General features: G+C 41.0%; 1 protein-coding gene across 1 annotated transcript in view; it reads left to right on the top strand.

Annotated features, from left to right (window-relative positions):
* Positions 1-25,879, top strand: part of L3MBTL4 (L3MBTL histone methyl-lysine binding protein 4) — a 258,313-nt gene that overhangs the window by 15,717 nt on the left and 216,717 nt on the right. The window contains exons 3-4 of the mRNA XM_070421567.1: positions 1,795-1,846; positions 21,609-21,700. Coding sequence (XP_070277668.1) covers positions 1,795-1,846; positions 21,609-21,700 — 144 coding nt within the window. The remainder of the gene's footprint in view (positions 1-1,794; positions 1,847-21,608; positions 21,701-25,879) is intronic.

The following is a 25,879-nucleotide window of genomic DNA, read 5'->3' as shown; positions in this document are numbered from 1 at the left end:
CGTGGTTCCTCCCCAGCCCCGATTGTGTACCGGTGGGGTCCTTCAGCCTGGCCTGTGCCCTCTTGGAATCTGGGACCCCTCAGAGGATGTTGATTTCAGCCCAATCCCCGCAGGCCAGGCTGAGGGACCCCACAGGTGCACGCATCGTGCACTGGGCCTCTAGTTATGTAAATAAAACACCTGTCAGATACCCAGTAACACATGCTCTTTGCTGCTGCATCTTTCACATTAGAAGTGATTCCCTCAGTCTTTGCTAAATGGTCAGCTTTCCTTTAGATTGCTGAGTGTGCCTGGCGAGTGCTTCTCCATGGAGAGAAGGCCTGCTGTCTTCTGATTGATTGCTTCTATTGTCCTTCATGTTTGGTCTGTATTTTCTTCCCAGAAATCTTTGAAGTCATTTGTCCATTTGTGAAGGTCAGTTTGGCTAAAATTAGGGAATGTTTTCTTAACTGAGCCTAGGCTAAAATCAAAGGAAGGAAGGAGGACTTGGCTCTGGTGTGGGACATCCCTCTCCTGTCAGCTTCCTCTTGTGTGACTATCAGATCCAGGGATCTCATTAGGGAGTTGCTTTGGTAAATGTGAACTGTCAGGTAACAGAGTTTTCCACCCCAAAATATGCCTGGATATTTTCAAGAAACAAGAAGATTCAGGCAAAACCTTTGACCTTCCCTTTAACTGCCCTCAAAATTTAGATAGAGGGTCTGCTCCAGGAAGGGAGCTATTTTCATAGGTAACTATCCTATCTAATAAAGAGGGAATATGCTAATTGACCCTCATGCTGTTGCAAAGATGGCATTGCCCACAGGCAATAAGGAGGGAATATGCTAATTGACTGCCCCACCCTCAAAGATAGCGGCACCCACAATCACAAGATGGCGGCACTCAGTCCCCCTCAGCCCCGCTGGGGCACATGCCTCCCGAGTCCCCCAGCCCCCCAGCTGCCCAGGGCCGGCCCAAGGCACAGGCAAGCCTTGGATGGTGGCTGCCTAGCCACCCAGGGCCATCCAAGGCGCAGGTAACCAGGGCTGGCCGAGGCTTGTGCTGCCGGCAGTGGCAGCAGCAGAGGTGTGATGGGGGTGTCACCTTCCCCTGATTGCTGGGTCACCTCCCGCCCCTGAGGGCTCCTGGACTGTGAGAGGGGGCAGGCCAGGCTGAGGGACACCCCTCCAGTGCATGAATTTTCATGCACCGGGCCTCTAGTAGTTTAATATAAACTGGTGCGATAGGGAGGAATCTAGCAAGGCCCCTTTGAACAAAATCCTCTCTATGTTTATTATTAAAGACGGTCCAGCAAATATCTATTTACCAAACATTTTCTTTTCCACCTCCCTGTGAATTGCCATCCTGTTCTTTGAAATGCCAAACCACAATCCCTGTACCCCTTTCTCCTTAGCTCAAGATGGCATATAAGCCTTCCCTGCCTATCTGTCCTTGGGTCTCCTATTTTTATGAAACCCCCATATGTAAATACGTAATAAATTTGCTCATTTTCTCCTATTAATCTGTCTCATATTAATTTGACTATTAGGTCAGCCAGAAGAACTTAAAGGGCAGGAGGAAAAATTAATTTCCTCCCTGCAACAGTAATAAAGGATTCCTCCTGTGTCAGAATGGATTGTGGTATGCCTTTCCTAGGATTGGTACACCCACCTGGAGGGCACTGACTCTTGATATATTGTCCCCTTCATTACAGTGCTTTTCATGGCTTGGCTTCCTGCAAACGGAAAAGTTAGTTTTCAGTGTTTCAAACAGTTATCCAAAAATATGGTCTAAACCACATTTCCTGTGTTCTAGGAGCCAGCTGAAGAAGGAAAGCCCAGGGATGGGGCAGCTCCTCTGAGTCATGGTAATTATCACCACCATTTCCAGCTTTAGTTCATAAGAAACAGCTTTTAAATGAAACTTTTATTAGGTGGCCTTAGTTGTCTTAGTTTTATTAATTTTAGTCTATAATAGTAGTATTATTTATCAACAGTGCGCTGCATATTCTGTTGACTTTATCAATGTAATCAAAGATTTTCAAATATAAGGTAGGGCAAAAGTAAGTTTACAGTTGTGAGAACGCAAAACAGTTTATTCTTGTATTATTTTCCATATGAATAACTAACTATAAACCTACTTTTGCCCCACCCTTATATTCATCAAGAAAAAGTTTGAAGTTCTTATCTCATTTAGTTGCTTTTTAAAAAAGCTTTAAGTAAAACAACTTTTGATTTGTAAACTTTTCCTGTGAACAAGAAAATAGGAAATCTCACTTAGTTAATTTATAATTCTTCCCTTAGCTTTTCCCAGGTTGGTTTACTCTTGTAACATAGCACTTATACTCTTCTATTAAAGTCATGTTTTAGAGATTATACATTTGCTTTAAGATGAATAGCACTTATTATGGTTACTGATACAGCTTTGGAATATTCAACTAATACTCTGATGCTTTAAATTTAAATGAAAAATGCAGATGCTGATTGCCTGGAATATATATTCCATATATTTTCTGATTATTGCTACACAAGAGAATAACTGTTTTTAAACTTTCTGTAAAATGAATGTTCAACATTTGTGCTGTTCTCCATGGGAAGAAAGAATATAAATTGATAATTTTTCTTTAATGATCTTTTAAAGTACCTTAAGTGATTGTTGAGTAAGGTTTAAATTTCTAATAAAAGAAAAATCTAAAAATACCTTGAAAAAATTACTAAAAAAGGATTTAGGTTTTTATTTTATTTTATTTTTATTATTATTTTTAAATACGTTTTCATTGATTTTTAGAGAGAGAGGAAGGGAGAGCGATAGAGACAGAAACATTGATGAGAGAGAAACATCCATTGGCTGCCCCCTGCCTGGCCCCTACTGGGAGTTGAACCCACAATCCAAGCTTGTTGATCTGGCAATCTCTTGGTTCCTGGGTTGACACTCAACCACTGAGCAACACCAGCTAGGAAGAATTTAGGTTTTTAAAGATCATTTTATATTGCTTAGTCTTGGGACAAAATATTGAAAATTTGTGGCCTTTCACCTAAATAATTTTTAAAATAAAAATTGTTTTTAACTCTAAGAAAAATATGCTACTTTAAATTATTTTCTTCTCTTACTGTCACCCCAGTCCTATCTTGTTCTTTGCTTAAAAAAAACAAACAAAATAGAATATGGTAATTGATAATTATATAACTTGATGTTCAGCTCCATTGAAATATACTTCAGTTATGCAACACTGGAATTCCAGAAATAAATTTGGACTGTACCTGGCCCTAACAGCAGTTTTTTTTGTTTGTTTGTTTGTTTTTTGTTTTTAAAAACAACACATTTATTTTCTTCTGAGAGAAAGGTTGTGATTTATTATGTTGTTGTTTCTTCCTTGCAGCTATATTTTCCCACTAATGTAAATTGTTTTAGATCCTCTTATCCCATGGTTGAAGCATTGACTCCACAAAAAGAAAAGCAGAGTTAGACCAACCATTTAAAAATGTTCAGTCTCCAAAAGAATCTTTTTAGCAATTTATTATAGTTTCATTACAGCCAACTACATTTTTAAAAATATAGTTTTTCATTTTAATGGACAGTAACTTTTTGCTATTGTCCTTCCATTGCCAGACTTGTTTTATAGTTAGTGATTCATTTTCAAATGTTTCATCCTGTGGTTTATTCTTCTCTAAATCTGATATTGTTGTTATTTTCCCAGGTGTAGAACATAGATAGCTCAATGTTTAAAAGAAGGATGAGATTTGGCTTGTGTATACAGATGCTACAAGCTGCTAGTTGAAATGCAAATTGAATTATTGGGGGTGAGGGGTTTGAGGTAATTTATATTTTTACCACTTTTAGTGGGATAAAGGGAACTATTCTCTAAATTGCCTGTTGTCCTAGTATTAAAGTGGGAATTTTCTTCCTATAGTTCCTGGGAATTGTTTAATCTTTTCTGTAGGCTACTTGCAAAACAAAAGAGATCTAATAATTTATCTTATATCCTATATAATAAAAGCCTAATATGCAAATTGTCCCTTTGGGCAGTCATTCGACTGGGAGACTGGGAGTTTGACCACTCGCTATGACATGGGGCTGTGACCTCTCCCCAGCTACTGGGGATCGCCGAGTCGCTCTCACTCCCCCTGCTACTCTCCCCTGGGACACCAGGGCTCACACGCTGGGGAAGTCCCCACACTCAGGTGCCGGGTGCCCGCGAGGAGCCCACCCTGCACTCGAGCGGTGTGTTCCAGGTGAGCCAGGCCACAGCTGCTTGGACCACAGGGGCTGGTCGGGCTCCCCATGGGTTCATGCAGGTGCCAGTCTGCGAGGCCAGCCGGAAGAGTGCGCCCTACCCACTGAGCTTCCATGCTGTTCACACAGGAGCCGCTCTGCAAGGCCAGCCAGGAGAGTGCACCATAACCACCCAGCTTCCCTGTGGCTCCGCTGGGCAGCCCAGAGGCCCATACTGTGCCCTGGCCCGGCCCGTGTGGTCCGGCTGTGCTCACTGCATCTCTGCATGAGGACTTGGGCACTGTGACTCAGGCGCAGGGGGGTGCACAGGGGTTTGGGGGTCCAGGTGCTGCCCAGGGCCCAGAGGTCAGCTGGGACCTGCCTTTCCATGCCAGACAGTTGTGCTTCAATTGCCAGCCAGGCCTAGGGACTGCACATGTGCACGATTTCATGCACCGGGCCTCTAGTATTGAATATAATAAAACAAAAATTATGTACACATACATATTTATAAGTGAACAGAAATTATAGTGAAAAATACTCAATTCTTGGTAGTGATTTTACAACAAGCAAGGTCTTTCTTTGGAAGTTATATTATTTGGAAATTCTATTAAAACTAATTTATTGAATGATCCATCTGTGTCATTAACATTGACCCATGTGTTATCATTCATAAAGCCTTGAGAAGCCATTTCATTTATTTAGGGTGAACTTTACTAGTTAGTGGTGAATCCAGGATTTGAACTCCCAAATTTAGCAAATTCTAAAGCCTATGCACTTTCTATTTATTTATGAACTTTCTACTTTAACATTTTCCCTTCTTTGTAGTTATTAAAATAAAGGTAGAAAAAAACTGGAATCCTGCTTGGAAATGGTATAGGTGAAGTAGCTGCTAATAATTAAAATATTAATGGTGTCTAATATAGCCTCTTTTTTCCTTGGGGACTGAACTAGATTTTTATTGATATAGTCATGCCATGAGATTGATTCTTTTTGGTTCTTTTGAAAACTCTTTGAGCTAACCTGGTAATTCAAAAAATTTAACAACTATCATAGATATCCCTAAAAAGAGGCTTGTATCAGTAAGTATTGTTTGTTAATAAATATGTATGTTTAAAGTTTATAGAATTAGTATTGCCAATCACTAGGTAATTCCAGATGTCTGCATTTGAAGTCTTCCAAATAAAAACAACTGATTTCTTCAATTGGGCAAGTTATCTGGCTTTCCCCCTTCTAAATTTTAAGAAGACAGAAAGGTAAATGATTTAGCCAGGAAAATTGAGTTTATTTGGGTATAATAGAAGAAATGCCATTTGGGACAAGCAAACTATAGTTAACCATAGGCAAGTCTGGAGAACACAGGAGGAGCGTGCTTTGATAGAGGAGGGGAGGATGATGGGATGGGTGATACTGAACAAAAGTTTATTGGAGAAGAGTGAGAGTTTGGGCTTGTGGCAGCTTCTCATTGGCTGAGTTGTTGTGGGGCAAGGAGAAAAATCTTCCTTCTTCCTGTATGGTATGTAAAGTAAGCTTCTTCCTGCTGAGTGGTGTGTGCATGAGAGCTCTTTCTTCATGGCTCCTGACTCCATTTTGAATGAGGTTTTCCTTTATTTTTATAATCTCTTCATAAAAATTTAGGATTAAATGAGAAAATGTTTATGATTTATTTGGCTCTTGATAAATACTCAACAAATGGTATTTTTCTTGAACAGTTAAATAGGGAATTTATTAGTTTTTAATAATTTTTAGAATCTTTTTGGTATCAGCTGTACCCACACATGAATTTCATGCGCCAGACCTCTAGTAGTTTATAATCATATTCTGGATTATTTGATTCTTCTCGACTAGATTTTAAAGCTTGTGAGTGAGGGGTAGTGTTTATTTTTGTCCACTGTGTGCATAGAGTCTAGCACATAGTAGGTCCTTCATAAGTATTTGTTGAGTAAGTGAAGAGAGAAACCAGTTGATAAGGGTGGATGTTGGTATAGGTCAGGGGAGAAGCACCTTGTTTGCTGTGCTAAGCTGGTTGGACATTGTACTACAATTACTAAAGATACTGGGAAGCTTTGGGAAGGAGAGGATAGCCTTTCTTGTGGAGAGAGAACTCCAGAGATATCTCTTGAGTAAGATGGGGGAGCGGGTGTAGACAGAAATTAGCCAAGAGGTCAGTGTACTACCCAAAACTGATGAGATGGGCTGCCCATGTACTACACAGCAGGGGCTGGCTGAGAGGAGGAGACAGATTCCAAAACTATAGGAGGTAGGAGCCACAGGATCTGCTAAGTGGCCCACGACAAGAGCTGGAGGAGGGATCACTGGATTTAATATAGACACCATTCACTGACTTAAGGAACATATGGACCACATTTGAGGGACAGTGCTAGGTTTTCATGTGGAGATTGAGGGCATAGGGCACATTTGAAGGGTCTGGGTCAGAAGCTGGTGAGATGAGTCTGAGGAGCAGGTTTGGATTTGGTGATCCTCAAGCGTGTGGGTCATAGATGAACCTGAGAGTGCAGAGAGCCCTCTAGGGGAGCAGTTAGCAGAGGCTGAGGATAATCTCTCAGGTGAGAGAGGAAGAGAAGCCCGTGCAGAACCAAGATGGAATTATCAGAACCAAGGAAAGAGCAGTAGTGGGCAGTACCTTGGGAGGGGCATGGTGTCCTGTTCTCCACATGCCCAGGGACCTGGCACAGCACTCTCTGCGAAGTTGGTACCTCAAATGAATCTGCCTGTGTGACAGATTTTGGAAAGAAAGATTTCCCCTCTAAATAAGCATGAAGTTATATAAAGGCAGGTTTTAGGAGTTTATGACATTGCTATTTTAATTTTGCTATATGTCAAAAAGTATTCTACCAAATAAAAGTCATGGTTTGCCTTTTTTGGGGGGAGAGACTTTTAAGTATCTGTAGTTGTCTTCACAGGGCTTAGGATTCTAGGATAAATTATTTTTTCTCATATAGTTGTCATAATTAATGTCTTATAATAGCAAATCTGAATCCAGTAGTTCAAGATTTAATTTGACAAGGAAGCTGTGTTTTATTGATGGTTTTTAAAACATAGAAAGGTTGCTTGGGAATTGAAACCAGTTATTTAAATTAGTGTACATTTATGGCTTATCAAAGTAATGTCTCCATGAAATAAGATATTTATGCCAAAACTAAACCTTGGGGAAATCACTTTCTTCATCTTTAAAATGATTAGCTGATTTATTAGATGTCTTCCAGCCCTGAAGCTTTATCACTATATTTAAAACTACTTTGGAGAGTTAACGTCATAAACTTTCTTTCTGTATTAAAAAAAATGGTACGATAGTGAAGAGTTTTGGATGCTGTCTACATGTGCTATTAGAAATTAATTCCTGGAACATTGGCTTAAAGACACAGGAAAATATTAGCTATGGATGAATTCTCTTAATTGCTCTTTTATAATTTCTGTATTATCTACAGTGAACCCCAGTTTAAATCAGAGGGAATACAGTACCTTCGATGTGGTAACTATTGTCCTAAACGAATTGATATATTTGTGGATTCCTTCTTATTTTAAAGGCAAATTAAATACAATTATTTGGTCCATTTTCAGAATTATTACACATTTAGTAAATTTGGACAGTTTACTAAATATCATTACTTATTATTTACTAGTGCTCCAGTGCATAGATTCATGCACATTGAAAGGAAATTAATTAGTAGGTAGCTGATGGGGGCAGGACTAGGCGAGATAGGCTGGACAAAACCTGGAGCCAACCTCTCGCCATCCCTCCCAGGCTGGCCACGGCTCAAAGGGTATCTCGGAATGAGTGGGGTCCCTCCAGCAGGTGGGTTCCCTTGACCTGGCCTGTGGGGATTGGGTCAAAACTGGCTCTCTGACATCCCCCCAGGGGGTCCCAGATTGCGAGAGGGTGGTTCTCGGGTGACGCTCCCTGGAATCGGGATCCCTTCTCTCTGGTTCCAGGGTGCATCACTCGAGAACTGCTGCTGCCAAGTCACTGCAGCTCAGCAGCTCCTGCATTGAGCATCTGCCCTCTGGTGGTCATTGTGCATCATACCTACTGACTGGTCGGATGGTCAGATGGTCACTTAACCTTTCATATATATATACTAGAGGCCCGGTGCACAAAAATTTGTGCACTCGGGGGGGCGGGGGGAGGGGAGGTCCCTCAGCCTGGCCTGTGCCCTCTCGCAGTCTGGGACCCCTCTGGAGATAACGACCTGCTGGCTTAGGCCTGCTCCTGGGTGGCAGAGGGCAGGCCCAATCCCTAGGTGCAGCCCCTGGTCGGGCTCAGAGCAGGGCTGATGGGGGAGTTGGGGCGCCGCCCCCTGTCATGCACAGAGCAGGGCGGATTGGGAGGTTGTGATGCGTTGTGATGCCACCCTCAGTCACGCTCAGGGTAGGGCCGATTGGGGGTTTGGGGCACCGCCCCCTGTCACACTCAAGTCAGGGTCGATGGGGAGGTTGCAGCGCCACCCCCTGTCACGCACAGAGCAGGGCCAATCAGGGGGTTGGGACGCTGCCCCCTGTCATGCACAGAGCAGGGCCCATCAGGGGGGTTGGGGCTCCGTACCCTGTCACGCACAGAGCAGGGCCAATCAGGGGGTTGGGGTGCTGCCCCCTGTCACGCACAGAGCAGAGCCCATCAGGGGGTTGGGCGCTGCCCCCTGTCATGCACAGAGCAGGGCCCATCGGGGGGTTGGGGAGCTCCCCCCTGTCATGCACAGAGCAGGGCCGATCAGGGGGTTGAGGAGCTCCCCCCGTCACTCACAGAGTAGGGCCGATAGGGGAGTTAGGGCACCGCCCCCTGTTACACACAGAGCAGGGCAGATCAGGGGGTTGGGGCGCCACCCTCTATCACCCACAGAGCAGGGCTGATCAGGGGGTTGGGGCGCTGCCACTGTCACACTCAGGGCAGGGCTGATGGGGAGGTTATGGCTCTACCCTGTCACACACAGAGCAGGGCCTGTGCGGGGGGTGGGGGAGGGTTGGGGCGCCGCACCCTGTCACACACAGAGCCGCAGGGTGATCAGGGGTTTGGGCGCTGCCCCCCTGTCACGCTGATCCGGTGCCAGGAGGCCTCGCGGCTCCGCTGATCCCGGTGCTGGGAGGCATATTACCCTTTTACTATATAGGATAGAGGCCTGGGGGCCGGCTGGTTTGCCCTGAAGGGTGTCCTGGATCAGGGTGGGGGTCCGCACTGGGGTGCCTGGCCAGCCTGGATGAGGGGATGATGGCTGTTTGCAGCTGGTCACACACCCTTCAGGGTGGGGGTCCCCACTGGGGTGCCTGGCCAGTCTGGGTGAGGGGCTGAGGGCTGCTTTCAGGCTGGCGGTTATTGACTGAAGCTCCCAACTGCTCCTTTTTTTTCTCTTTTTTTTATTTTATTCTGGGCCAGCTTTAGCTCTGGCTCTAGTTCTGAGGCTTCTGCTGCTGCTGAAAGCTGGTATCTGGTTTGTTTGCGTTCTATAATCGAAACAATGTATAACTCCAGCTCTGAGATCCCTGCCGGCTGAAAGCTGGTTTCTGGGGTTTTGTTTAGCTTCTATATTTGTTACAATGTTTCTTAGAGTTGCAGCTCAGAGGCCGGCAAGACAGGCGGGGAACGTTGGAGTCTGCAGTCACTGGAGCAAGCAAGCCTCATGTTCGCTTCCAGCTGCCTGGCTGCTGGCCGCCATCTTGGCTGACAGTTAATTTGCATAAGGGTATGCTGATTAGCCAATGGGAAGGGTAGCAGTCGTACGCTAATTACCATGTTTCTCTTTTATTAGTGTAGATATGAACAGTTCTGTATTAGTTTCATATAGTCATGACTTAACCACTCCAATAGCAGAAATGTGTTATCTTACAACTCAGTAGGTTAGAAGTCTGACATGAGTTGTACTGGGCTAAAGGTAACATGTGGGTAGGGCTGCATTCCTTCTTGAGGCTCTAAGGGAGGACCTGTTTCCTTGCCTTTTTCTACTTCTAGAAGACACTTTCACTCCTTGGCTCATGGCCCCTTCCTCCATCTTCAAAGCCAGCAACCTAGCATCTCTCTGACCCTTCTGTTGGAGTCACATCTTCTGATCACAGCTATGAAAGATTCTCTACTTTTAAGGACCCCTGAGATTATATTGGGCCCTCCTGGATAATCCAAGGTAACATCCCCATCTCAAGGAGTTAAATATATCACATCTGCAAAATCTCTTTTGACATATGATGTAACATAATCATAGTTTCTAGGGATCTGAATATGGACATCTTTAGGAAGCCATTATTCTGTCAACCAGAAGTTATAACTTGCAGATTCACTTTGGGCTTTCTTGCAAGAAATGGAAATTATTTTGTACCTATTACTTTGGGAACAATGCCATTATTCACCTCCTTTAGCACATAGTTTAGAGTTTATTAGTTATTAGATCTACAGTTATTGCACTTTCTTGTGTTTATACAGCATTATAATTCAAGTCAGGACTAGGGCTGTCATTGTAAAAGAATTCTAAAGAGCTCAATAGAGGAGTCCAGTGGTGACTATTGGAATCTCCACTGATGCCTTTGAGTGTACTTTCTAGGAATTTCATTTTATGAAACTATTTTAGATGTTTATATATTATAGCTATCCTTTAAACAGTGTTAATTTATCTTTCAACTAATGAAACTACTCTTCGTTGCCTCAGATGGTCTACTAGTGAATGGAAACAGTCTTCTTTTATGGATTTAAAATTTACATTCACTAGGAATGGTTGCTGTTTTAAAAGGCTTGAAAGTTAAGAGGTTAAGATATGATTTTGGAAAATAATTTATTTAAAATATTTTAGTGTAAAGAATAAAACAACAATTTGAATAATATTTTAAGTATGTCCATTAATTACAGTCTAGCAGGGAATATCTTGAATAGAGGAAAGTCTAAATCCTGATAGAACTATTTAAATTAATGAAAGTAACAATAACAACTGGAGCTAAATTATATTTAACAGATTTTATTAGATGTCTCTAGGATACATAGATGAAAAAGGTCAAGGTAAATACGTAGTTAATCACTTCCAAAGAGAATATTGCCATCTTATATAGATGTATGTTAATTTGATTATTTGCAGGGTGGTATTCATAGGAGAGTATTTTAATATCAATCCATAATTACATGGGTCTTCTTTAAGGAATCTCAGTGACAAAAATGATCTTCATAGACCTTTCTGCCCCACATCAAGGGGAATTCAGATAACTGTAAAATCTGAATATAAATGTGCTCTTTCCTGTGACCTTCACCATCAACTGATTATTTTAATATTCAGATTTTTTGAGAGTCCTTAGTTCTTTACTCTCTTCTAGTGACAGTACTAGGCCCACTCAGGAATCCTGATCCTCATTCAGCCCTGTTGTTAAAGTGAACCCTTTATTTTGGTATTTCTTCTTGGCTTCATTCTTCTGTTCTACAGTCACCCACCTGAACTGCCCTCTCAATTGAGGTGTTGACTATTTCTTCCTCTTTTCCACCTTCTTCTTCGCCATCTACTCTTCCTTCACTTCTTCTCCCTCCTCTCCTATCCCTTCTCCTCCACCTCCTCCTCCTTCATTTGCTCTTTCCTTGTATTCTGATAGATCATTCTGTCCTGGTTTGTATATCTCAATGCTTACTCTTTTATCAGTTATTTATTCTCTACCTTCCATTTAAGTGTGGAGATTCCCCTGTGTTTCAACTTGCTTCTCTTTTTTTTTTATACTTTTTCTCTTGGTGACTTCTGTTATTGTCTTTTTTGTTGTTGTTGCTAATCCTCACCTGAGGATATTTTTCCATTGATTTTTAGAGAGAGTGGAAGGGAGCGGAAGAGACAGAGAGAGAAACATGGATGTGAGAGAGACACATCAATTGGTTGCCTCCTGCACATGCCCCGACTGGGACAGTATGTGCCTTTGACCGGAATCGAACCTCTGACCCTTTAGTCTGCAGGCCAGTGTTCTATCCACTGAGCCAAACCATCTAGCACGTGTTATTGTCTTATGCTACCCCAGTTCTTTCTACCTAGCTGCAGATTCATATCTCAGCTCCACACTGGAAGTTTACTTCACCTGGTTTCCCTTCATTATATCAATTCGCTACCTTCCCATTCTGTTCGTTCTCTTTGTTCTTGCTCTCTTCTAATGTTGTCACCATTTACCCATCTCCTAAGCCAGGAATCTTCCAAATGCATGTTCCATATGCATCTTAACCTTAATTACTAATTGAGAAAGGAAAATTAACTAGTGATGTAGGAGTTTTTTTTAAAAAAAGTAGCAGTGAGAGGGAGCAAAGGAAGGAAACTGGAAGACATCTGTAATACTCTCAACAATAAAATAAATTAAGATAAAAATAGATATTATTAGTGTAAGGAGTTTGTTATTGGCATTTTAAGTGAATAAATAAATAAATTTTGGGGAACTAAGTAGAAGTGAGAGAGAGTAATGCATGTAACACATTTGAAACTCTGGAGGAACTAGATAATTTCCTAGCAAACTAATGATTATCAAGATACACTGATAAAAAAAGTTGAACATTTGAATAGGTCGTACAGTAGAAGAAACTGGAACATCTGAGCATAGTGCCAGACATAGATGTATGCTGAATAAACTGTTGATTCACAAAATCCTGAAATCCTCTTCTTGATCACACCCACTTGATCACATCAGTTGTTTTCACTTCTTCAAATCTGTGGAAGTTTTTAAATGTATAGGATTCTGTATTTTAGATTTTCTGTTGCTTCTTGTTCCCTGTCAGTTGTTTTCAGATGTCATATGCCTCCCAGGCCAGTTGGGGCCCCTTAAACATTTTATCTTCTGTTCTCCTGGCTTAGAGTCTCTCATCCACTTGGCCATCTCCTCATCAGTTCCCAGCTGTCCACAAACTTCACCATCTGCTTCCATTCGCAGACTGCCAAGAGCTGATTGAGAAAGTCCCTCAGTGCCAGTCGCCCCTCTGCAGAATCTCCAGTTAATTCAGTGGGGCACTCAGGACTGCTTTGTATTTCTTTTTCAGTCCTCGTTGAATTTCCATAATTCTCCCTTTCCTAGGGCTCCCAACATAACCACTATAACCTTGACTCTTTGCAAATGCCCTCCTGCATCATGAAGGAGATGAAGGCTACTCAGTGTAATGTTTTCTGTCTTCTTCCCTAGCACCCAAAAAGTCCCCTGATTTTAATCTTGTTCATCTCTTGCCTTTTCATCTCAGAGTCCTTCTTCTACCTATGTTCTTAAAACATTCTCTCTGTTCTGCTTCTCTGCCCCATTCTCTAAGAGCCTCATTCCTCTCTGTAGGTTTATCTCCCTTAGCTGTTGAACCAAAATGCCCTCTTCTTCCTATATTCCTTTAAAAAGGTAAAAAAGAAAATTGTTTTCCTTTGACTCTGTTTTCCCTCCTCAAGCTTTCAGGTTACCTGTCTCTTGCTCTTCAGTTGTAAACATTCTGATATAAATAATGTCTCAAAGTGAAGTCCACACGTGCTGTTTTCTCGATTCTTTTTTTTTATAATTTGGCCTCCTGCAGTCTGACTTCTAATCTTATCTGTCCACCGAACCCTCTCTCTGAGGCCACAGTGACAGGAAGTTTTCTCTGTTCAGAAGTAATCCTTCTTCATTTGTTCCCAGACACATTGTTTGGGTTTATTAACTGGTGCATATTAGAACTCTTGCCTGCTTGTTTATTCACCTAGACATTGAATCCTGCCATATGTTATGTTGGGGGTGACTTTGTCTGCACTGTGTGCCTATCCCCTAAGGTAAATGCCAGATGAGGACAAGAGTGAAATTCTCTGGTTATATCCCAACTCTCAGTACCTGGTTTGACTAGGGAGATGAGCAACGATGATTTTTAAGTTCAGTTGTACTGAAATGAGAAGCAGCCTGAATGTGCAAATGAAAAATGTTTTCGAAAAAGTCCTTGTTACAGTGATGTGGCAGAGTTATTAGAATGTGAGAGCATGGAAAGTGAGTTCTATTTAGGGAGCTGCTGCTGCAGGGGGTTATTACCCAGCAGTGATGAGTTGCTAAGATTAGGAGAATTGTATCATATCTACTTGGGACAACAATAGAAGGCATTATTTATATCAGAATGTTGTAAAGTTCGTTTGTTGCTACCCGCAATTGATTTTCTCACATATTCTAAGATGTTACCTGAAGGAGCCATATGCAGTGTAACTTTTGAAATGAAGTTGAAATATTGGTGTGAAGGGTTGTTTTTGCAGCTAATGGAATTGGAAAGGTATTGCTTTGAGGCATGAGTCTTAAGATTAGATGGCTCTCTCCCTAAGAATGATAATTTATTCATTCTTCACCCTCTGCCATTTTTAATTTTAGTTCAGGAAATTACTAATAAATATTGTGCAGTTTCCTAGAACTGGATGTTCTTTTTGCCAAAGTGAGACATTTGTCACAGCAATTTTTAAATCTGTGTTCTCTGAGGGGGACAAATGGGAGACTGAGTGGGCAGAGTGAGAAGTGGCCAGAGTAGTTCCACATTGGGGCTGCTAATATCAGGGCTCCTCATAGGGTATCTTTGTAAGTAAAAATGAGGTCATGCACAGAGAAATTTAAGGTTTTAAAAAAATCATAGAATTGGATGACAATTAGATCTCTTTACATATTTAACAGCATGCTATGCTTTTATGGTTTATATTTTTTATAAGAAGGATTGAAAACAAAAATGCTAGTGCACACATATGGAAGAGTATTTATATCACAAATTGAAATACAAAGTAAAGTTTTTAAAATTAATTTAAGTAAACTCAATTATTCAGAACGCCAGATCTGAAATGATAAAGTGGGATACAGCTTGGTTTATATAATCTAAAAAATTCCTTCAGGATTAAGGGATATCTGGTCTGGGATGTGTCATACTGAAAGTGTGAACTCCTTTTACAAGGGGATGATGCTACCCAGTCCCATTAGATATTGTGAGTGCGCTGTAAAAGGAATATTTTCAAGAGCTAAATCTCTGTGTATCTCAGTGTTCTGCTGTCTATAAATGCATGGTCTGGCTCAGGGACGTGCAGCTGTGCATTCATAAAGTAATGCCATATGCGCACACCTTTAAGAAAATCAGTCAATGCACAGCCTTCAACCCATCCAAGCATGGGACCTGCCTTTTCTTGATTGGTGTTTTTGCTTAGCTCCTTTGTTTTGCCACACTCATAGATTTGTTTTCCTCAGCAATGGACCCTTCTCATTTATTGCCTAGTCTCTCTTTTCACATTGCACAGCTTGTTCCATTATTACTTCTGTAGTTGATTCCCACTGTGAAGGTCAGGTGGCATCCCTGGCTGGGTCTACTGCAGTTCTTCTCATCTGCTCCCTCTGATTTTATTTTATTTTATTTATTTTAGAGAGAGGAAGGGAAAGGGAGAGAGAGACAGAAGCATCAATGCGAGAGAAAAACATCCATCGGCTGCCTCCTGCACACCCTTTAGTGGGGATCGAGCCCACAACCCCAGGCATGCGCGCTGACTGGGAATCAAACTGTGATCTTTCAGACACAAACTTTGCAAGTCAATCACTGTTGTTCTCATGGTACTGTTTTTTTTGTTTTGTTTTTTGTTTTAAAAGGAGAAAACCAGCCAATCATTGTGTGTACAGAGTAAAAATTGTAATTAATAGAGCCTGTTTAAAAACAACTGTTGCCTTTTTTCTAGTATAAAAGAGAATTTATGACAAAAACTTTAGCAGTGAGGAATATGGTATGTGTTTATATTTCTGAATATGGAACAAATTGATTCATTGGGATATATTTTAATGTAAACTAAATCAGGTATGTAAAGTTGTTTTAAAATGGGAGACTATATAAGTAATTCTTTAAAGCTTTAGTTGGTTTGAGTATCGTCATTTCCTCTATGGTGAGCCTGCTTGTGAACTATTAGGCACTTGTTTGCATTCTGTTCTTCACTCATTTCTTGCAGTGTGCTATGGCCTTAATGCGGTTTCTGTACTGATGAAAATCAGTGTGTGGGCCAATCTTTTTATAAAAATATGCATATATATTAAAAAATTAACAAACTGTGACCTTTTGGTTCATGGGATGACATTCAACCAACTGAGCCACACCAGCCAGGCAACTCCCTTTGTTCATAGTTTCTGTAGGCCTATACTTGGGCCTGTAGACAAGAAAAATAATTATGGTCAATGGAGAACATTGGTTCATGGCCATGTTTTTTTGTTTGTTTGTTTGTTTGTTTGTTTGTTTTTAAAGGCATGCTGCAGAAATGTGACATGTCCATGGTGCCATGAACTCCTGATAGTAGTAACAGATAACAAGAAGCTAAGACCTTAGAAGCAATTCCTGATCATCTCATAATGTTGCTTTGGTCAATGAGCTTGGCTTCTACCATCTTGCTTTCTTGACATTTTACTTTGGCTGTCTTCAGCACATTTTCTTCTGTGTTCTTTGCTTTCAATTTCTAGCCTTTGCTCTTGCTAGTCTGATGAATAGGCTAACAAATCTCAAGGTGTGTGTTTGAGAACAAAGCAAAATTCAGTGAGTGGTAAAATACAAATGTGTCAGCTTGTCATTTCACCAGGCACAAATTGCTACTTTTTGTGAAGGAAGTTACAGTATTTGCTGATCTGCAAATTTGGCTGAGGCTAAGTAAACCAAACACCTCAGGCCTGCAGACCAGTGGAGGGATTCTTTCTTGCTTTTAGAAGAAAGGAAACACACACACACACACACACACACACACACACTACTTCATACTGCTCAGAGAAAAAAAGACATGGTCCTGCCTATTTCCACACAGGGAAGGTGTTGTATCTCTCTCTATTTTGTAAAAGCCAAATCCACCCATTTTTTTTGTAGGGGAATGGCTCTAGCATGGTTCCTGTAACGTTGCACATATCTAATTAGGCCAGGTAGACAAGGCCTCCCTGCAGGTGATCTAAGTCTTAACAGAATGCCCTGTGATCCTCCTGGAACATGACAACTTGGAGGCTCCCGAGGAGCTGCTACAGGTCATTTTTCATTTGCCTACAGGCCTCCCCCAGGAGTTTATCCTGAGACAGTTTCTCATTGCCTCCTGGCAATGAGATTGAGGCATTTCACTTCACCCTCTCTCTCCATCCCCTTTGAGTGCTACTGTAGGCTATAAAACAACATTTCTACAGCTGGAAATTGGCTCCTCAGGAACAGGGTAGCTGAGCTGACATCCACATTGCAGTAGCTGGTCCCTTTTGTTTCAGTGTCACCTTGTGCAATGGACACAGGGAGCTGGCCCCTTTAACTGCTTTTGTCTTTTGCTGTCTATGTAAGTAATAAACTGAATATTAAAAGGGCTATGCTCATTTTTTCTTTTATTTACAAATCTTTATTGTTGAAAGTATTACATATGTTTGGCAGAAGAGTAATAATTGTAACATTTTACTATGGCCAAAGAAATTTGGGATTTATAAAATAGTATGTATATCCAATCTATGATAATAAAAGCATAATATGCTAATTAGACCGGACAGCTGAATGACCTCCGGACGTCATTCCAGACGTCCTTCCGGATGAAGCTGTGACAGTGGGGGCTGAGGCAGAGGTGGTTAGGGGCGATGAGGCAAGCAGGTGAGCAGTTAGGGGTGATCAGGGAGGCAGGCAGAGTGGTTAGGGGCAATCAGGCATGCAGGCAGAGTGGTTAGGGGCGATCAGGCAAGCAGACAAAGTGGTTAGGGGTGATCAGGCAGGCAGACAAAGTGGTTAGGGGCGATCAGGCAGGCAGGCAAGTAAGCAGTTAGGAGCCAGCGGTCCCAGATTGTGAGAGGGTACAGGCCAGGCTGAGGGACACCCCTCCCACCCCGTGCATGAATTTCATGCACCAGGTCTCTAGTCCTATATAATAAAAGTGTAATATGCAAATTGACCAAACGGCAGAGCAACTTGTCACTATGATGCACACTGACCACCAGGGGGCAGACGCTGAACATAGGAGCTTCCCCCTGGTGATCAGTACGCTCCCACAGGGAGAGTGCCCTTCAGCCAGAAGCCAGGCTCATGGCTGGCGAGTGCAGCAGTGGTAGTTGGATCCTCTCCTGCCTCCCCTGCAGGCAGGCGGTATGGAGTGAGGGGTCCTGGACTATGAGAGCCTGGACTACAAGAGGGATGTCTGAGTGCCGGCTTAGGCCCCCAGGGGGATCGGGCCTATGCAGGCAGGTGGACATCCCCTGAGGGGTCCCGGACTTCGAGAGGGCACAGGCCAGGCTGAGGGATCCCCCAATGCCCCCAGTGCATGAATCTCATGCACCGGGCCTCTAGTATTATATAAAATGAAGGTCATATTTTTAGTATGTCTGAGAATACTGCATAAAAAATAAAGTAAGTTTGCTACCTGAAGCAGTGCTGTTGCATAATTGGTTTCTTCCCTCCAGAAAATTGAGAAATGAGTTGCTCAAAATAAATATCTTTGAATTCATTTTATTTATTTATTTATAATTAATTATTTAGTTAGTTAGTTGACACTATTACAGATGTCCCCCATGAAAGCCAAAAGTACTATTCTGCCTGCCTTCCCTTTAATTCATTAAGCAAATATTTATGCCAAGCATGATTATAGCTCCGGAGACATAATGATGAAGAAGGCCAAAATCTCTTCATTTTAGGATCTTACATTCTAATTCTAAGTATGCAAACTGGCTCCTTTCAGCCAGTGCTAGTTTCAGGTAATGTAATCCCTGTGAAAAAAGAATGAAACAAGGTGAAAAGAGACAAAAGGGATGACAGAACACTTTAGAATCAGTGGCAAGTAAAAGGTTGTCTTCAGGCTCCAGGTGCAGGCGACTTGGTATTTGCAGGCACTATATTGCTGAGTAGTTCTCTTGCTTTACAAAAATAATTAATTCATTGAAAGCTTTTATTGTTTGATATTATGTTTTCTCTTCCTGATAAATTTTAAAAGGTTCATTGCAAACTTATGTGATAATAAAATAAAGTCTTAGATTTGATTTACTTCTGATGAAATGATAATATATGACAATTGAAAATATGATTAAGTTGAGAAATTACCACAATCTTTTAAAGAACACAGCTGTGGTAGAAAATGAGATATCTATATTTGCTTTAGAGCCATCACTGCTATAATGTTTTTGCAAAGCATATAATTGTAATGTAGTAAAATGTTTATGTGAAAATAAGAATGTTGAACAATCTTACCAGATCATCTTCAGAGTTTGTCAAATTGCTTTCTTGGTTTAGGAAAATAAAATATCTCATGTTGTGGTAGAAATAGCAGCAAATCCTTAAGTGGTATAATGGCCAACAGACTGAGCTCTGATGGAAATCACACGATAATATCTCACTGTTTTCAAACAAAACAAGAAAAATCATTGATGACAATTCTCTCAGCGTACTTGATAATTAAAATGCTTTTAAAATTCTCATGCTTTATTAAGTGTAATTGCTTAGCAATAATAAGTTAGTGTGTTGATTGATATAGAGTAAATGTTATGTTACTGTGCATGCTCTGTTGTATCTATTTTAAATGTGTACGTTGAAGTTATTTTTTCTTTATTAACTGAACATAAAATATTCTCTTTTTTGTCAGTGATATGTATGGATACCAAAGGAAAATTTATTTATTTATTTTTCATCCATTAGACCAGGGATTGGATTATATTTTTAATCCAGCAGGCAGCACACTTCTTAGCACATTAAGTGGAGCTCAGAAAATATTTTTTGAATGATTAAAATGCTACATGAATTTTTTATGCACAACTTGGTAGATTTTTATGTTTGTTATTCCATCAAGTTGCTTTATTGTCTTGAGAGGTTTCAGATGTTTGACTTAGAGGTGTATCTTCCCACCTGTCACCACCAGTGCTCATGAAATTCGGACCCTTTACCTTCAGTACCTTCTTCTGGAGCATTTTTCAGAAAGATAAATGTTAAAAATGTTGATCAGTCTTCTCCAAGGATGCGTGTATGTGTATGTATGTGAGTGTGTGAGTACACAGTGTGAAGGGAAGGCTAATTAATAATACTTGTAGAGAATTTTAAAACTGTATAAGTAACACATAAGAAAAGAATATTTACATTAATCTCACCACCCATGTATAGCCATTGCCAATATTTTGCTGTTGTGTTCCAACTGCTTTCCTATGCATGTGCTTGTATGTGTGGACACACATATATGCATAGTACCTTGCACAAAGAAGGTTCTTTATAAATATGTTGTATAAATGAATGTTTTAATATATGTAATTTTTATTTTAAAATTTAAGATCATATTATATATATTATTATGTGTCCTTACTTTGATTTTTACTCATCACAAAAATTTCTCAAGATATTTTATTTGAAAATATGCATGTTTGTAACTTCATAATCATACATATATGTACCATAGTTTATTTAACCTTTCTTCCATATTAATTTTTTTGCATTTTTGCTATAATAATTTTATGTACATTTTACTATTAAGTTTTATCATGACTACTTTCTTAGCATGTAATAATCTTAGAGGAGGAGTTACTGGGGCATAGATTATAAACTTAAAACAATTATTAGTCCTTTTTGCCCAATTTTTATTATTTAAAGATGATATGTTATTGAATTACAAAGAATAGGTATTCATCTAGAAAATTTGGAAAGCGGGAAGATAAAGAAAATTAGAAAGACATTTTTTATAATCCTGGTACATAAAGATGACTTCATTTAAGATTTAGATTTATATAATTATACTCTTTCTATTTCCACTACATATTTTACACAAAAGGGTCATTTTGTTTTCTAAAATTGCTCCCCGCCTCCACTTACATAGCCTTCCTCTGCCATTAACAGTGTGCTATAATGTAACTTTACAGCCAGTTCCTAAAATAACATGTCTATGCATGCATTTAATAACCCCCTCTTAGTGGGCCTTTAGTTTGTTTCTCATTATTATAAAGAGCTCTAGGGTAAAAACTTTTGTGTTTGTGCCTTGGACACATCCACTGTAATTGTATTAAGACAAATATCTAGAAGAATTGCTGGTTCCAAGTTATGAATAATTTGTAAGGCTTTTGACATATATTCCACATTGCCTTCTGACAGGTCCCACTAATTGGCATTCACACCAAAAAAGAGGTAAAAGTTAAAGGAGATGATAAAAGAAGTTCTCAAGTCATTCACCTTAAAATTAACCAAATCATCTTGTAGAGAACCTGTACCTGTTCACTCTTTCATGAAGAGTAAGAGGGTCCCTGTGTACAGTGTTCCCCACCAGTCTCCTTGGGGTAGGCTATATTCATAAGCCTGTTCTAAAACAGGAAAAGCTGAATATGGGATAGTTAGATGACTTTACTCAATGCTCACAGAAAATGAGAGAGAAGGTTCTTTTTCGTTACTGGGTCTTGTGATTACCAATTTAATTAATTTGCCTGCTTCTTGGGTTTATCTTCAAATTTCATTATTTTTCTGTCACTAATTGTTTCAAGAAAAGTAATTGTTTTTTGGTTTTGTTTTTCCCCAGTCCCTTCAGCGGCTGCACAGGACACGTGGTCTTGGGGGCAGTACTTGAAAGAACAGAAGGCTGTAGCAGCACCTGTTGAACTGTTTTCCCAGGTGAACTACTGAAGGTCTTATATTTTTATAAGGAATCAACACTTAAGCGAATTAGTTAGAATTAAACTGTTTGCCTAGAGAGTACACCAACTTTTCAGATTTGTAGCTGCTGGAAAGTGGCAAAACAAAGCTAATCATAGCCTCAGTGTTTCAGAGTGTGTGCTGCAGAGCTGGGCTCCTGGGTGCCATTACCTACCAGCTCCCAGTCCTTGGACAAGCCAGTCACTTCTCCGTGCTCAGTTTCCTCATCCATAAAGTAGGGAAAGTGCCATACCCACCTCCTTGGGTTGTTGAAGGATTAAATAAATTGTACATGGGATGCAACATGCACAAGGTAAACCCTCAATAAGTGTTAGTCTTTTATTAGTTGGTATTACTTGCACTTTCACCCAAGAATCAAGCTACAGGGATCTGTTTTGATATGTTGCTTGGAGGTGGTAGGTCAGGCAACATGTTAGAGGAGATAGTGAGACACCTACATCATGTCCTACCTGACTGTGAAGATGCCCAGAACTTGACAAAGTGACTCCTGGCACAGGGGGCATGCAGCTTCAGGGGATCATCTTTACCTAGATACCCAACCTTCTGTTGCCCTATTCTTCACAGTTTGTGTTTTTAGTATTTCAGGGACAATTTAATTTATAGTATGTAAGTCTTTTACCTGATGAACAATACTAGCAATGTCCAGAATAAGCTTTATTCTCTCACCACACAGCTTTCTAGTGCACTTGCAGCTCTCTCCTTTCCTCCTCTCTACTCCCAGTCCCTCTGCTTACCATCTTCACTGAGCTAATCCCTTCCTATCATTCAAGATTCATCTGTCCTTCCTCTAAGAAGCTTTACTGAACAACTACCACCACCCCCACCCCCAAGATGTCAGGGAAGCATTCTCTGGCCTCAGAATTCTATATACAATTCAATCATTGCCTGGATGATAATTTTCTAACTCTAGTCTCTCATTAGGATGGAGAGACTTTGTCTAATATATCTCTGAATTTCCAAAGTTTTGCACAATACCTAGTACATGGTAAAATATGTACTCAATACATATTTTAATGAGTAATTTTTAAAATGGATAACACAGTCCACAGCATAGTGACTTCTTCCACAAAGCCATGATGTAGATATTTAATATATTATAATTAGTGACTTCTAAGACTCCTAAAAAAAGGCAAGGGAACTATAATTGATAGCAGACTGTTTTTCCCTTTCCCTTCCACCAAAACTCAGAGATTATTACATAATTTTGTTGAAAGTCTTTATTTAGGAATTTCCAATCCTATATAAAAATTTTGAATCCTTTTTAAAAAAAGACAATTTATATTTAAAAATTATGTCAGATTTGCATCATTATATTATTGCACTTTAGCTAGCAATGAGAAGCTAATACTTTTTATTTGCTTTACTTTCCATGATACCTGTTGAGTTACATCTAGTACTTTTTATTCTGTGAAAGGCCTAATAATTGTAATCCTGGACATGTAATAGAATAGGCAGAAGAGGTGGCACAAACAGGGAAAACGAAACCAAGTGCAGGCACCTCACATTTAAAAAATGCTAACTATCCTCTCCATGTCACATACCTTTGTGGAACGTTGGAAAACACAGATGTGTGGGTATTGCTGAGACCTACCAGATTGGAACCTCAGGGGTAGAGCCTGGAAATCTGAAGCTTGAGAACCTCCTCAGGGCTTCTGTGTAGAGTAGAGGGCAGGGTAGAGGTCAACTGTGGTAGAAGGTTTTAAGAACTGTAATTCCTGCTTGAGTCAGGTCCCTGCTACCCCACCTTGTTGTCACTCGATGAGATTAGGGTCAGCAAGGCTGTGTTCCTTCTGCAGGCTGTAGGCAAGAATCTGTTTCCTTGCCTTTTCTCGCTTCTAGGGCCACCTATGTTCTTTGGCCCACATCATTCCAACTTCAGTTTTTATCATCTCGTCTCCTTTTCTGATCCTTCTGCCTCCCATTTAGAGGAACCCTTGTGATGACATTGGGTACAGAAGTTAAGGTGGCCTCTCCATCTCGAGATTCTTTACTTAATCACATCTGCACAATTCTTTTTGCCATGAGAGAAAATATTCACAGGCTCAGGGATTAGGACATGGACATTTTGGGGGGCCACTATTCTGCTGACCCACAAGTATCATCCCCTTTCCATTGGCGGTGCTGGTCTGTCTCTGCCTTTGGCCTGAGTGACTGCTCATGGAACCTCTTCCTCCTGTGACTTCTGCAATCCCCACCCCACCTGGTCATTGATGTCCTTCACCCTGGGAAGGTAACAGTAGCTGAACAAATGTAGTGCCCTCAACAGCTCAACATATTGGTCCTTCCTTTCTCCAGCCAGAATGCACACCTGCTCCTTTCCACCCCCTTTGCTGCCTGAGAGTCCACTGTCCCCTCTACCAGACCCGCTTCTCCATCCTCTAAGCAGGGATGGGGAACTTTTTTTCTGCCAAAGGCCATTTGGGTATTTATAACATCATTTGGGGGCCATACAAAATTATCAGCTTAAAAATTAGCCTGCTATATTTGGTCAAACATTTAATTAGCTCACCCCTAATGCCTTGGCAGGGCCAGACCAAATGATTTCATTAGCCTTATATGGCTTGCAGGCCTAGCATTCTAGTAGCTTTCCTTTCATGGCCACACTCAGCACCCTCCCCACTGAGGTTTATGCCATCTCATCACAACTTTTTCCATTTTTGCTACTTACGTGTGTGTGTGTGTGTATGTGTATGTATGTGTGTGTGTATGTGTGTGTGCGCGTGTGTGTGTGTGCGCGCGCTCACACAACTACCCTCCTGTGCCTTCCCTCTTCCCTGCCACCTTCCTCATGCCCCCAATCCTGTTGTCCATCCTTGGACATTCCATTGGTCACATAGTGCCTTGAGTACGTGATTCCCTAGTGCCCTGAGTGCCTCCACCAGGGACCTGAACTTCCTTTCAATTCAGTCCATCTGCTCCATGGCCTCACTTGTATAAATCAAAATTGAACCTCTTCTGTAATATTGAACTCTAGATTTCATCATCTAATCTTGTCAACTGTCATTCCATGGCACCAGTTTTTCTTTTAATTAACACTTGTAGTTAAATTCTTCCTTTTTCTCCCTTCTCACTTCACATCTGCCCTAGCCAGTCTAAGCCCCCTGGTTCTCTCATTTCAGCCATTCTTTTGTCAGGATTTTCAACTCCCTTGTGGTCCTGTCATCTTTTCCTAATATATGCCTGCCTATATGTTAGCTCTGGGTGAATCATGTTTGCTTTAAACTTCTGTACTGAGGCCACCAAACACTGCTGGAGAAGAACCTCAAAGCCTTACAAATTGGTAGCCCTGCAAATCCATAGTTTCTGCCAAGCTGGGCAGTTCCCGGTCATCCTTCTGGGTTGACGGGCTGCGTGTTCCCTGTTTCCTAGGAGGGCAGTTCTCTAAGCCATTTCTTTCACTCCCAGCAGAAGGTAGTTATTCACTCCTGCCACTTCCTTAATGGATTAGGTGGGACCCTCTTCCTGCAAACCTCACTCACCACACTTACCCTCACCCGTCCCTGTTGTACTAGAAGTAGTGCCCTCCACCTGTCCTCATCTCTTTACCTGTGCTCTGGATTGTTCTCATTTCTTCTTGTCTAGAGATCTCAGTCATCAGTAATCTCATGTCCTGATTGTAAGTTAACTCTGCTTCTCTTCTGAGCCTTTCCATTTAGAACACAAACATGCTTAAGTCTATTCCATTTTTAAGAAAAAAAATACTGCCCCTTTATTCTGCATTTTCCTCTCTAACTCATCTCCTTACTCCAGTCCAGCTTCTTGAAATTTTAGGCTGCATTTTGTTTTTCTCTTTTCTTTATTTTTCTAACCTTTTCCTACTCCAACTGCTACAACCTGGCCTTTTCTCCCACCATTGCCTGAAACTGCGCCCATGGAAGTGACTCCATGATATCAAAGCCTATTAGGCTGCATCTTACTCTCACTCCATTCCAGAACTCTGTCAAAATAAGCTTCTGATTTTGCTTCTACCTAGCCACTCCTTGCCATGCTCTTCTAAAAGTCCTTTACATTGGCTATGATTTAATCATAGGGCCCTTTTCTGCATGGCTCTCTGGCTGTCTCCTCTACCTCCTTAACTTCCATTCCACCCAGACACAATGTTCCTAACCTCCTGATCTTTCTCTTGGTCTTCCTCCT

The sequence above is a fragment of the Myotis yumanensis genome, unplaced genomic scaffold, assembly GCF_028538775.1.
Source record: "Myotis yumanensis isolate MYYU_CA2020_CCGP unplaced genomic scaffold, mMyoYum1.0.hap1 SCAF_7, whole genome shotgun sequence".
Taxonomy (NCBI): domain Eukaryota; kingdom Metazoa; phylum Chordata; class Mammalia; order Chiroptera; family Vespertilionidae; genus Myotis; species Myotis yumanensis.
The sequence above is the reverse complement of the archived record's forward strand: the minus strand, read 5'-3'. Positions and strand labels throughout refer to the sequence as shown.